This window comes from Lissotriton helveticus, chromosome 1_1, assembly GCF_964261635.1.
Source record: "Lissotriton helveticus chromosome 1_1, aLisHel1.1, whole genome shotgun sequence".
Taxonomy (NCBI): Eukaryota; Metazoa; Chordata; class Amphibia; order Caudata; family Salamandridae; genus Lissotriton; species Lissotriton helveticus.
Genome location: NC_136057.1, coordinates 1,728,218,840 through 1,728,233,097, shown reverse-complemented (window position 1 = coordinate 1,728,233,097; position 14,258 = coordinate 1,728,218,840). Strand labels below are relative to the sequence as shown.

At 48.4% G+C, this 14,258-nt stretch overlaps 1 protein-coding gene across 2 annotated transcripts in view; it reads right to left on the bottom strand.

The window, feature by feature from the left end:
• EIF4B (eukaryotic translation initiation factor 4B) overlaps positions 1 to 14,258 on the bottom strand; it is a 521,766-nt gene that overhangs the window by 16,372 nt on the left and 491,136 nt on the right. For both annotated transcript variants that reach the window (XM_078689169.1, XM_078689170.1), the window contains exons 12-13: positions 13,492 to 13,535; positions 12,883 to 12,979 (exon numbers count right to left, since the gene is read on the bottom strand). In XM_078689169.1, the coding sequence (XP_078545295.1) occupies positions 12,883 to 12,979; positions 13,492 to 13,535 (141 nt within the window). The remainder of the gene's footprint in view (positions 1 to 12,882; positions 12,980 to 13,491; positions 13,536 to 14,258) is intronic.

Sequence of the window (14,258 nt, the reverse complement as noted above, 5' to 3'; positions counted from 1 at the left end):
CTCATATTAGCACGAAAGCCCGACTGAGTGTCATGTAAGATGTTATTACTTTCAAGGAAGTTGGAGAGGGAAGACTGAATTTACTATATATACTGAATTTAGGGGTGTTACAGGTAGGGTAAGGACAGGGACCAATTGGTCCCTGTCCTGGGGTGAGTACACCCCCTAGCCTGCTCCTCTCCTGTGGGAGGGGGGCAGGAGCCTAGCTGGGATTGGGCAGGGCTCCCCATCTTCAAGATGGCCGGAGCCCGGGGTCGTGCTTCACCTCGTCTCCCCCACCTGATGGGTTGGGTTGGCACAGTCTGGCATCCCCCTTCCTGATGTAGTTTTTCCCGCCAGCGTGGGGGTTAGGACAGGTGGGGGCCAGTTGCTGGGTACAGCAAATGGTCTGGAGAAGCTCACAGAGGCGGCATGCCTATGAAGCTTCCCCCTGCCCATCCTGGGGGAGGAGACATAGCAACCCGCCCAGGATGTGCATTGTTGCAGGCCCAGGAGAGCGGGTGCTCTCCACCCAGGGGTCCAGCAACATGTCTGCTGTATGGCAGCCTCTGCAGCCACTCAGCCCAGACGTGGATTGTAGGTTAGGGTTTCAGAGGGCATCTCTAAGATGCCCTCTGGTGCATTTTACATTAAATCCCACACTGGCATCAGTGGGAGTTTAATGTGCTGAGATGTTTGGTACCAAACTTGTCAGTCTTCAGTGTAGCCATTATGGTGCTGTGGAGTTCGTAATGACAACCTCCCGGAACCATATACTCTTAATGGCATCACTGCACTTACAATGCCCAGGAATGGCTATGGGTACTGTAGGGGCACAGGGCTCATGCACCTGTGCCCACACCTCTGGCATAGGGCACCCAGCTAGAGGGGTGACTGAAGTATGCTAGGGCAGTGGGTTCTGTGGGCATGGCACACAGGGATGTGCACCATGTCGACTTGGTTTAGTTCTGTACTTAGGCACTCAGCCTGCAAAGGCAGTGTGTGGGTGCCAGGGTACAGGGCCCCTGAGGGTGGCACAATAAGAACTGCAGCCCTCAGGTGCCTTCTCTGGTCACCATGCCCTGGGTACCAATTACTAGGGGCTGACAGGTGGCTAGAGATGCCAATTGGGTTTCTAGTTTCCCCACAGTTTTAGGGAAGGAACACAGGCCCTGGGTACCTGGTTGGCAGGAACCCAGGGCACACTCAGTGAAAGCACATCAGCAGTTCAGAAAAAGTGGGGGCATACCAAGGCAAGAAAGATGGCACTTTCTCACATGTAGGAAGCTGGCTCGGTATATACTATACCAAAGTGAGGTATAGTGTGCAGAGGCCACTGGAACCCCAAAGGTATGCAGAGGTAAAGTTAGAGAGCACCTCACTCTCCATTTGTGTTAGTGTGGTCGAGCAGGAAGGCAGTATCAGGGGACAGTGTTAAGCATTTGTTGTACACACTCATTCAGCAGAATTCACACACTCAGACTGAACTTCAGACCAATTGTTTTTGTATAAAAATATTCTTTTAGGTTATTTTCTAGAACCACGCAAGCCTGGCACAGATAAGTGATAAGTACTTTGCAGTAAATATACAATTGTAATACAGTTTGGATTTGTAATAGTATATGCACTTTGTTTTGACTAGACAGTATGGTATCGGAGAAATACAACACTTTGTAAATACAGCACATAGACTTGAATAGGTTTTTCAGTAAAATTACAGGTAATTTACTTTTGAGATTACTTTTCTTACTCAGATTAGTAGATCTGGATACTACTATGGGACATTTCCTGTAAACAGGCAAGTAAAATCGTTTTTGTTAGTGCAATTTTAAAGAATTTCTTTAGGTTTTCAAACTCCACACTTAGAAACTTTTCCAAGAAAAACAGTCAATGTTATCCAATAGAGGAAAATAGTGTTATCAGTTTAAAGTTAAGTATTTGGTAGCGGACGTTGAGGTTCTGGGTGTAGACTCAGGGGCCCCCAGGGTCAAGGATACACTTTTGTTACACCCTCAGCGGCACTAGGGCGGCAGGGTGCTCTTTTGACGTAGGGCACGCTGTTTTCAATAGGGAACTTTCGGTTTTCAAAGGCGCTGCAGGCTTGGGGACGAAGGTCTTCTGGGTGCGCCACCAGGGGTTGGTTAGGCTTCGTCTGTTTGGGCACCCAAGGCCGTGGGGCGTCGGGGTGCCTTTCAGCGACGGATCTTCTTACCAGCTCATGGTCATGGTTTATTTATTCTATTTATTTATTCAAAGTTTTATATAGCGCGAACAAGATCCTTACAGATATCAGAGCGCTTCACAATGACAGGGTAGGGGCAGTAGGAATGAACAGAGGTAATGGGAGCAATGTAGTAGTCACTAACATGAAAGGATAATAATAACATACATAAAACATATCAATATACAGTCAGGTAAACAAGTAATATAAGACGGCATAAGTCATTGATCCCACTACAGAGGTGTTCAGGTACACTTTGGGTGTGTGGAAGGCTTATAACAGTGTTTTAGTATAGAGAGAGCACTGAGTGGGGGCAGCGGGAGGATGAATCAGTGACCCAACGTGTATCATATATTGGTCGGTAGTAAGAAAGTAGCGTAATAGTGGTTGGGAGGACCTTCCAGATTTAGGCTGCAGGCAGGTCAGGGGTCGCCAGATCTCGGGTCAGGATTGCCAGGGCGATCTCCTCGTGGTGTTTGCCCACCCGAGCTCGGGCCGTGGACGGCAGGTGCAGAGTGGGGCGGATTTCGCTGTGTCCGACCGGAGCCAGAGGTTGCAGATTAACAAATCCGGTGTTCACCGGAGACAAAGTGTTTGGGGTTGAAGGCAGGCAGGTCCTCCAGGGTTTTTTAAGTTGCTGGTTGCAGGACACCGGGATTTCGCAGGAGCAGGTTTGAGGTGGAGACAGGCCGGTAGTGCTGGGGCCAAGTCAGTGGGCACCTTCTTGTTAGCTGCTGCACGGCAGTTCGGTCCTTCTTGTAGTTTCTTGTGTGAGGAAACAAGGTTCAGCGGTGCCCCCAAATTCTAGATTTAGGGGTGTTACAGGTAGGTAAAAGGTAGGGACCAATGGGTCCCTTCCCTGGGGTGGGTACACACCCTATTATGCCACCCGCCAGTGGGAGGGGGGCATGAGCCTGTCCCTGGTTGGCTGAGTCCCACCATCTGCAAGATGGCGTGGACTGAGAGTTGTGCTTCACCTCGCCTCCCCCACCTGAGGGGCGGAGTTGGCAGAGGTGGGCACACCTCTCATCCTCACTTGTTTTTATCTCAGCTTCTCCTGCCTCAGTGGAGGTCAGAACCAGTGGGGACCAGTTGCTGAGAGCAGCAAGTGGCCTGGGGAAGCTCACAAAGGCGGCAAGCCCATGAAGCTTCCCCTTCATGAACCCTGCCCATCCTGGTGGAGGAGGCTTCGCACCTTGTCCCAGGATGTGCATTGTTTCAGGTCCCAGAGAGTAGCACGCTCTCCACCCAGTGGTCCAGAAACTGGTCTGGTGGTGGCAGCTGAAAGCAGCCACTCGCCTGGTTACTAGTGGTAGCTTAGTTTTCAGGGGGCATCTCTAAGATGCCCTCTGTGTGCATTTTTCATTAAATCCCACACTGGCATCAGTGTGGGTTTAATGTGCTGAGACGTTTGATACCAAACTTCAGTTTTCAGTGTAGCCCTTATGGTGCTGTGGAATCCGTAATGACAAACTCCCAGCACCATATACTTTTAATGGCAGCACTGCACTTACACTGTCTAAGACTGGACTTAGACACTGTAAGGGTACAGGGCCCATGCACCTGTACCTTCACCACTGGTATAGTGCATCCCAGCTGGAGGGGTGACTGACCTATGCCAGGGCAGTGGGTTGACTCTTTGTTCAGCACCAAAACACGCAGCCTGCAAAGGCAGTGTGCAAGTGTAATGGTACAGGACCTCTAAGGGTGGCACAATAAGTGCTGCAGCCCTTAGAGGCCTTCTCTGGTCACAGTGCCTTGGGTACCTGTGGTACCATTTACCAGGGGCTGACCTGTGGCCAGAGATGCCAATTGGGTTAAGGCTTCAATGCAGTTTTAGGGAAAGAACATAGGTCCTGGGTACCTGATTAGCAGGAGCCTAGGGCACACTCTGTCAAAGCCCATCAATTCAGCAAAAGGTGGGGCCAACCATGCAGAAAGAGGGCACTTTCTCACACTTGGTACTCCATTTACCTTGCTGGCAACAAATGCTCCATCCGCAGACAGGAAAGAAAATGGAAGAAAAATGTAATCCCCCAAAATAACTCATTTTACTTAAGTCTCTCCACATTACACGTAGAAAGCTGAAGACATCAGCAAAGCCAAGTACAGTACCAACACCATCAAAGAAAGTGCAACCATACTTGCCCGAAAACTAACACACTGATATTCAAGCCCTCACACTCATGTGTCTAGTTTGTGGCAATGAATTGCTCCAATGCCTCACATTGGCCTCAATGGCCTCTGTTGAGGTTTCCTACACAGGAATCACCTGAAGAAATATGACCACATCACCAGCACTGGTAGAACTTCGCTTGCTCCCCTTGTTGGCCAATATCATCTACAAAGCCAAACAGACAAGAATCCCCACATATCTAACTGATCTGCTCACCATCTTCAGCAGCTGTTGGTACACCTGACAGTACACTATCAGACTGAAGGGGAAGAAGTGGAAAAGGGAACAAGACAATAGGCCTTTTGACCACCCCAACCAGCTTTTAATTTAGAAAGAAATCTGAAGACATCTCTACATCCTGGCATTGAAACAATCCACATCGACTATTAGAACTCAGCTACCGGTACAAACACTTTTTGACCTTATCTTTGCTTTTAAGCCATGCAGTTCCAATGTCTTGTTTGTGCTATACAAACAAGTTACTTACTATAAAGCACTTTTGGTGGATACATTGTCAGAGGTGGAGCAAGTGGACATAATTCCACCTTAGGAGCTTCTTCAGCACAACAGACACTAATCTTTGCTCCAGTGCTTCCTTTGGCCTCACAGCCACAGGTTCCTTTTATGAAGCAGACACTAGACTACCAAAGTTGCTGGAGCTATACTAGCTCTACTCCACTGCGCAATGATGATGATGTTCCAGCGGGCTTCAGTTCCCCCTATTGCGCAGTTAGGCCCAGTGGACTGTTTGGGGCTCTGCCAGTGGGTTGTCCCTCGGTCCTGGGCATACCCTTTGTTCTGCCAGGAACCCTCCCAGTGCCTCCCATAGATGTGCTGAAGCCAGGGTCCTCTGCGGCTTCCCTTCCACCGACGCCACCACTGGCACCCCCACACCCTGGTGCTGCCCCCATCCTCCACCAACACTTACTCCCCCTAAAGACATGTTACTACCACTAGTCAAAACATTAAGGTCCATAGACTAATTGAGGAGAAATGATGCAAGGAGGATAGTGCTGGTTTCCCTCAATGATATTGTCAAACCATGAATAATATTTCAGATGAGATTCAGACTCATTGCAGATGCTCATGGGGCATACAAGACAGATGACAGCAGTGAAAAAGAACTACCACCGCCACCCACCTTCGAAACCAGCCTGCCTATACAAAATGCCAGTGGTCTGTATTATTGTAATATAAAATGGAAATTAAAGTGAAATACTACAACAGAGTGTGCTGTACTATGCTACATAATTTGCCATAACTTGCCACAGAATTTGATTAACCAGCAGCATAATTTGGAGCTACAAAGCCACAATTCCAATGGCCCTCCTAACAACTTGAGCTTTTTATACTCAATACTATCATCATCATTTTGGTCTTTATTTCGATCGATATTGATCACAAAAGATTACAGCAATTTCAAGTATTTAAAAAATATCAAGTTAGACGAAGTTTGGAAAAAAAGTAAAAAACAATACAGGTAGACAGTATTTAAAACATTCCAAAAGCATATTATAAAAAGGGGCAATTACAGTGTAATCCATTTAAAAAGAATCATCAGACAGTGCTTTGATTAGTATTTAGCTTAATACAACGATTGCGAATGTACCACATAGCTGTTAAAATTTTCCCCACTGCAAACACAATAGGGGGTGATAAATTTGTCTTGAGTATTCTGAAGGCTGGGAGATAGAGCCTAAAGCCAAGGTTTTTTAATAGTGGAACCAGCCAGTATTTCCTGGATCTTTGATATGCTTTGCAGAAAAATAAGACATGTGGATCATTTTCATGAGGATGTCGACAAGCTGGGCACTGTGTGGAGGACTGGGACTTCCCCCAACGATCCATGAAGGCCCCAAGGGGGAGAGTGCCGTAACGCCACTGCATAAATAATTTCCTTGTCAGGGCGGGGCTGATTCCATCAAGGACAGGCTCGGGGAGGTATGAGTCCTTGGACATAGTGAACAGGTTGGTTAAAGACCCCTCGTGTGTACTCTCAATCGAGGCAAGCAACTTTTGCTCATAGAACTCTCGACAAGAGTTTGCGTGGGGTCCTGCCACAAGCATTACCCGGGTCATGCCATAATTCCGGCCTACCTAAAGACTCACATGTATGTCCAATATATCTCAGCCAGGGTATCGAGGTAGCATTTGGTAGACGTAGAATCTCCATGAGTTCAACCCTGTAACTCAATAGTCCAGGGGAGCTCCAGATTCTGCGCCAAAAGGTTAAGGGTTTCAGCCCCAGTTCTTCACTAATGGATCTAAGACCCAAATCTAGTCTCAGCGGTAGAAGGGGGGTGCCAGGTGGTAGGGCTGCCAACTGCCATATAAAGTTGTTCTCACTTATCTGCAGTTTCTTGGTGACTGCATGGCCCCACAGTTCTCCGCCGTAGGTGACGGCCCCTCTTGCCTGCATTTTATAAATATGTATAAGGGGACCAAAAGGCTTAAAAGTCGACCTACTAGCCATCCTACAAATGCCACCCGATAGCTGGACCAGTTTCATGATGGCCTTGGTGCAATGTGAGTCCCAGGTCATATTCTGGTTGACGGTTAGCCCCAGATATTCAAAGGTAAGGACCCTCTCCAGTCTCAGCGGCCCTATGGTGGGGTTTGGGCGAGTTGAGGGGGGAGGGTTGAAGATCATAAATTTTGTTCTCATGGCATTGATCTCCAACCCTCGTTCCTCACAAAAGGTCGAGAACCCGTCCAGGACCCGTTGTATACCCATTGGAGACTTACATAGCAGCAGGGTGTCATCCGCAAACATAATAGCGGGCACCCTGCTGCCATTAAGCTTGGGAGCGTCGATGTCAACCAACCCATTCAAATGGTCAATCACCCCGTTGACAAAGAGGCAGAACAGGGTCGGTGCGAGCACACAACCCTGTCTTACCCCCCTGCCAACGGGGAAACCGCCTGAGAGTGCCCCACTTCTGCCACATCTAACCCGGGCAAAATTCCCCTGGTGTAGTCTCATCAGAATTGACAAAATATCCGCCGGGATCCCTAGGTCCGCCAGGACAATCTCTATCGGCACTAAATCAAAGGCTGCTCGCAAGTCCACGAAGACCGTGTACAAGCTGCCGCCCTCGATTGTCACAGTCTTCCAGAACAAGAGGTTCAAACGAAAGATTTGGTCCGTTGTTGACACCCCTCTTCTAAATCCGGCCTGATAGGGACTTAGAATGGCAGATTCCTCAATCCAGTTTTGGAGGCGATCGAGTATCAGCCTACCAAAGATTTTCTGAGTTACATCAATGAGGCTGATGGGCCTGTAGTTGGCTGGGAGCAGAGGCGACCCCTTCTTGTAGATAGGGACAATCTCTGCGCCCAGCCAAGTACCCGGTACATCCATGCCCCCTACAACAGCGTTGAATAGCGTCATTGGGTATGGTGCCCATACATTGGGCTCCTGTTTAAATAGGTCACCCGGTAAGCCATCCAAACCAGGCGCTTTGCCAGGTATCAGCCCTGCGATGGCTATTCGCACCTCCTTTTCGGTAAAGAGGTCCCCCTCTAGTACCGTGCTGGTAGTCGGTAAGGGTTTGTAAAGGGCGCCTTCATCAACCCCATAGAGAGACTGGAAATGATCTTGCAAAGCCTTGGCCGAAATGTTGGGTTCGATTGCCGAGGCTAACTCTTCAGACCCCGTATTTACAATACGCCAGAATTTGCGTGAATCCCTACGTGATAGTGAAATTGTGAGTTTTTTCCCATTTCTCTTGCTCCCATTCTCTTTTAGCATGTGAGATCAGGGACTTGTAAGCCCTTCTCCTTGCCCTGATCACGGCTCTGTCTCTGCCTTCCTTGATCGAGGTCAGCAGATCAGATTTAGCCTTGCGGCATGCAGCATTATACCAAGTGGGGCGGGTGTAGTGACCGCCACCACTCTTTCCTGTCGTAAAGAAAACATCAGCCACAGACTTAACCATGTCCTCGTGCAACAGCCCCAGCTGCTCGTTGATACCCAATGTACTTGATAGCTCCATTAATGTGGAGACCTTTTCAAGTGTGGGAATAATCCGGGCATAAAGCCCTGATACCTTCTCAGGATTAGACGCAAGCTTCACCCACCTAACTCTCCGTCTATCATTCGTCAGTACTAACCCATTCCCAGGGGCATCCATCACGTGCCCTCTATTATCTATGCCTGGGTGGGCATATTCTATTTCCAATGCGTTGTGGTCACTGTCCTCCCTAGGCATCACCCGGAAGTCTATAATATGAGACCACAACGAAATTGGGACTAGAATATAGTCTAATCTAGACTTCCTGCCTATTTTATTGTAAGTATATTTGGGAGGGATGTCAGAGTTAGTACGTCCGTTGCAGGCCCGTACACCATGTTTAAGAGTCATCCCAGTAATTTGGACAGCCAACGGAGTCCAAGCTCTGGGTGCAGGTGCTGCCGTTGGAGGTACGGACCATAGCGCATCCTCCTCCTGGGAAAATCCATCCACTAAACCCAGGAGGGGTTCGAAGTGGCAGTTTAGGTCCCCTCCAATCAGTAGGGGAGTGCCCTGGGAAATATCACTAAGGGCAACCGAGAGGTCCTCAATGGTACGTGACTCCTGCACGATGCTAACCGGTCTGGAATAGACATTTATCACCACGAGTCTACTCGAGTTCGGCCACTCTAACAAGAGACCAAGCATGTCCTCAGTGCCAAATGGGAGCACGGCAGCCGTGCACCCCAGATCAACCGCCACCCAGGTCACAAGACCGCCAGAAGGGCGCCCCCTACCCCCCACTTTGCAGGGACAGAGTAAGATGCAAAACCTGGGCGAGAGGCTTCCTCTCTCGCCCAGGTTTCTTGGAACATACATATGTAAATGTAGGTGTACTTATATAGCGCAAACCTGTCACCCAAAGGGCATCCTGGCGCTTGCTTAGGGAACCCGTCCTGGTATTCCCCTGTGAGAAACCCCGGCAGGGTGTCCACAAGGTGAAAGTCAGGCATCCCGCCGCGAGGGGCCGTTGTGGAGATTAAGCAAGCTATTGCCCAGAGTTGCAGAGTGTGAACCCGTGAGTCGAGGAGGCACCGGGGCGAGAATTATCGAGTCCGTGGAATTTTTAGCCCAAGACCCGCCGAGGCGGGGAATTGAACCCTGGTCCAGGGCCGATCTCAGCTTCCGGGTCTGCCGCCTCTAACCCCTGAGCCACACTTCTCCATATGCCACATATGTCCCTGCCCTCTATAAATAAGCTCCAATCCGGAGAATTAATTTTATTCCCCAGGCCAGCCACATTCCAAGATAGAATATTTAGGATGGGCGGTCTGGGGTTTGGGGTCAGAGGGGGCGGAATGCCCATGTCTGGGTGGTTCATTGAGGGGGTGTTGCTAGGGAGGCTTTCCCCATGTCTATATAAAGTTTCACTCAGACTGGGGATGGTCCCTACTATATTTGCATGAGCCTCACTAGTACGATGTTTTACCTCACAGCTAGCTGGCCCACAAGAATTGTTAGGGCAGAATTTAGTAGTAGTTGCTCCCCTTTCCTCGACGCCCCTGGGTCGCTCTGCTGCCTCCCCCCACTCAGTCTCGCTCTGTCAGTCGACCAAATCCAGAGTACTATACCTATTAACGGTTGGGATATGGACCGGATGGGGGACAACAGGACGAAATGTGGGTCCTCTCCCTCTGTCACCCCAACTTCCCTCCCTCCTATAGGTAGTCTTCCATCGCTCATCATCACTCACATGGATCACTGGTGGGTAGAAGGATAGAGGTAATGACTGGATAGATGTCCCAGAATCAGGGTAGGACCATCTACAAATATGTGCAACGGTAGAGGGGTCCCTAAAGTTGATTAGGACACAATCCCCATTGATCGATTTACGTGTGTTACCTAACCATGGGACTCTCCTCACCATGAGGACATCACTCGTTATTCCGTGGGGGATGGGGCCTATTAATGGAAAGCCAACTGACCACCTCATTTTTGAGAGCCATAACATGTTCTCTTGAAGATGGTTTTAGCTCGGGAACCCCCGCTAGGATCACCGTGTATGGACTCGACTCCGGCGGTAAGTTAACTACCCTGTGTTTTGTGTAAATGCCCTGTTCTCCCTGGGTAACTACAGCTGGCCTTTCAGGGGGACGTGAAGATGTAACACAATCGGTCAGCTGAGGGGATACTGTATGAGGAGCGGGTTGTTGCGATTGAGAAGGCGTGGAAGCCGGTACCACCTCCTTCACCACCTCCTTTGATAGTAGCGTTGGTGCAGGCTTCTTGTTCCTGAGCACCCCCCCACATTTAGCAGCCGTACTGTCCTTTTTAGAAGTGTCTGCTAATTGGACCGTGGCTTTTTCAATTGTCACTAATCTCGCTTCGATCTTGGTTAGACGCGCTTCCAGGGGGCCTATAATTGACTTCATGAGAGCGCCGATATCAGCGAGGGTAATATCTTCATCACATGAGGTAGCATTGCAGCTAGGTGTCAAAAGAGGTGTATCAGGAACGGGGTTTGGCGGGGGTAATGGCGTCTTTCTCCTCAAGGGAGTCTGTTCCTTGCTACCAGATCCCCGGTTAACTCCCTCCACTGGTAGATTATGCTTTGCTACCTTAGCCTTGCGTCCTCCTGGGTTTTGTGGTCCTCTTTTCCTTTTTGGGATGGCTCCTTCTCTTTCCCCCTGCGTAGGACCTCTAGCTGTATCAACAGTATCATCTGTGTTAGCCAAATTGACAATGACATTAATGGGGGGAGGAGGGAGCTGGGGTAGGGGTAGTAGGCTCAACTCTATAGGTGCGCTAGTGTCAATATCATTAGTTAGTATGGTAGAGATGGTTAGGTCAGGTGGGTTAGACGCACCCCTAGCTCCATTCTCCCCGGTGTCAGACTATGCGCTCCATTCTTTTTCCCGGGGTCCTAGCCTGCGCTAATGTGCCCATGGATGATCGCCTTACCCAATCTATTTCTTGCGATATTCGCCTTTCCAAAATCGTAATTTCGTCAATGAGGAGAGACCCCGCCTTAACAAAATAGGTGTCCAGAGTACCTTTAGAGGCCACAGCAGCTAGGGTGCTCTTGCTCCTTGTCTCTCTCGTAGCCATAGTGCCAAGGTTCAGTTGGTAGAAAGGATGAATCAGTGGAATGCAAAGGGGGTGGCCCAGTCCCGGTCTCTGCCGTTCTCGAACGGCCTCAAACGGCCCGGGCTTAGCCCCGCGCTTGGTCCCGCGCGCGTCCCGCGGATGCGTAATAGGTCCGCCCTAAATAGAGTGGGAGGAGGAATGGAGGGGTCACGGGAAGAGGCGGCAGGTGTGCGTGGTGATTATAACGCACTGCCCTGTGGGCCTCGCAGTCCCGTTCCCTCTGCTCCACAACGGTCCCAGCAGCAAGCACAGTTTTCACAATCAGAGAGAAGAGTAGTCCCGATGTCCACAGAATCCGACTTCAGGCGGCACCCGCGGAGCGGGGGCCGAGAGTCGCAATTTAAAGGGCAGGCCAGGAGACACGGCAGGGAGGGGTCACGGGAAGAGGCGGCAGGTGTTCGTGGTGATTATAACGCACTGCCTTGTGGGCCTCGCAGTCCCGTTCCCTCTGCTCCACAACGGTCCCAGCACCAAGCACAGTTTTCACAATCAGGGAGAAGAGTAGTCCCGATGTCCACAGAATCAGACTTCAAGCGGCACCCAATACTATCAATAAAGACCAAAAGTAACTCAAGTTTTCCAGATATTAGACATCAATGCCCCCCTTCCCCCTCATCCATCATGTAGCTCAAAATGTTGGCGTAATTTGCCTAAGAGAAATGCAGAAAGCCTCCTCTATCCCTTGTCAGCATTTAATAAGACCACTTATTTCACTAATAATTCAGCTGGTTCCCCACATTCGCCTAGAAGTAACAGGTCAGCAAGACCCTTCACATTTCATGGTATTACATGTGTACCCAAGACAAATGGAATTCTGCAGCAGGAACTACTAAATTATGCAGCAAGAAAGGGCAAATGATGTGGTACAATATGTAGTTATTTCACCAATGTAATACTGTCGGGACAAGGATGAATCTCATTAGTACCAGTTTAACACCTAAATGCTGCAATTAGGCACTGAAAGGCAGCGCACTAACCTTTGCAAAGGATTAGCAACTGCCCAGAGCTACATGTGGAGCTTTCTTTAATATCTATCACTTTGTGTTAGAAACAAATCTAGTAAAATATGCAAATTATGCAGCCAAAGATCGATTAAGTGTCAAATGTGGCAAATGCATGATTATGCGTAAAATTGCACAGCCGCAGAACTATACAAAGCCAGAGGACCTAGTAAAGCATACATCTAAGTAGTTTTATATAAGACAAACGTCATCCCCCTATTAGTAGTTCATGGAGGAACAAGGCACAGCCCATCATTAAGCCCATCATTATGCATATCCCCGGAATAATCAAGAAAGTGTTAAGTGTTACTTTTCATCGAACGTACAATTACCAAGAAGCAAGCAACAGATGGATGAAAGAAGGCAATTGAATGTGGTATGCCATGAGACATCAGCACAGCTCACCTTTCAGACTCTCTGTTTCGCCCATCGCCCCAACTACGGCCACTTTCGTCTCTATTGCCTTGCGGACTTCTTACGTCATCCAAATTGTTCTCATCAACTAGACAAGCCGAAAAGAGCGTGAGTAGATGGATGGGGTGAGAAATTAAAGATTAATAGTATAAAACGTATTTACATATGGTTTCCAGATATTGTCTGTCTGCAGTAGCTTGCTACTTTCATACTTTCCACGAAACATTTGTTCAGCATGCCGGATACCTTCAACCTCACACCTTCCAAATCTTTATTGGTGATAATCGAGCAGAAGTGCACTGCTACATGTACACATTGATTAAACTCCTTGTACTATCAATCTACAGCTCTATGTTTCTAACAAAAACTGCAAGCATGAGGAGCATTTTTATGTGCGTTGAACTTCATTAAAACTGTAGTTTGAAAAGATGAGAGGGTCACATCTGAATGGTCAATGAAAGCACACGTGCCAAGGTAACCAAAGCATCACCTCCCATTATTCTCTTCCCTAAGTTTGGCTAAAATGTTTTAAGATAATACATTTATGAACAGCAAGCTCCCTACACAAGAGTATCTATCACTCCAAATCATAACTCTTACCTCTTTTTGGGCTTGTCTTGGGCAGGCCTGGTTCAGTAATTCCACTGTTAAAGGAGAAAAACAGAGTTAACATGGTAAACCCAAAGATCAAGAAATACATTTGCAATGGGTTTACATATAACCATGCGTGTTGTTAGACTAACAAATAGTTTGATTAAAATAATTATATCTCCATTACAGTTTGTAGGCCAGCCAACTTGTTTACACTTAGAGGAAGAGGGTAACTGCAAAAAGGCTACTTAATTGTAACAAAATGGTTTCTTAGGAGTAGTTTTGCAGTTTGAAGAATTTTCTGGAATCACATGCCCAGCACTATTCTGCCATCTAGTGGTTGGGCTCGGAATTCTCTCCTGTATTCCTTCTATTTTCCTTTTTAGATCTCGCCTAGGCAGCGCTTGCACTCTCTGCGAGACATGCTGTATTCAGGATAGGGGCTATAAAAGCTCTGCCCATTGTCAATGACTGCCCATGTTACAAGTGTTGTTACTCATGAGTTTGTCAGCACTATTTCTTTATAATCTAGAGCAGTCAAGACCAGTGCTTGTGGTTTACAGAGCTCTGTTGTAAATAGGGCTGTAAATCTTGATCTTATTTTGCCACATTTGCTGTGCATTCAAAGACCGAGGTCTGTTTTAGCCTCAGCTGCCTCCTACCTCTTGCTTTTGAAACGCACGGCCTGGCGTCACGGCCCTGCCTTTGTATGGCTTCTGCTGCCTACGTCTCAGAGCTCAACAAGCATTTGCAATGCAATAGGTCTCGCAATTGTA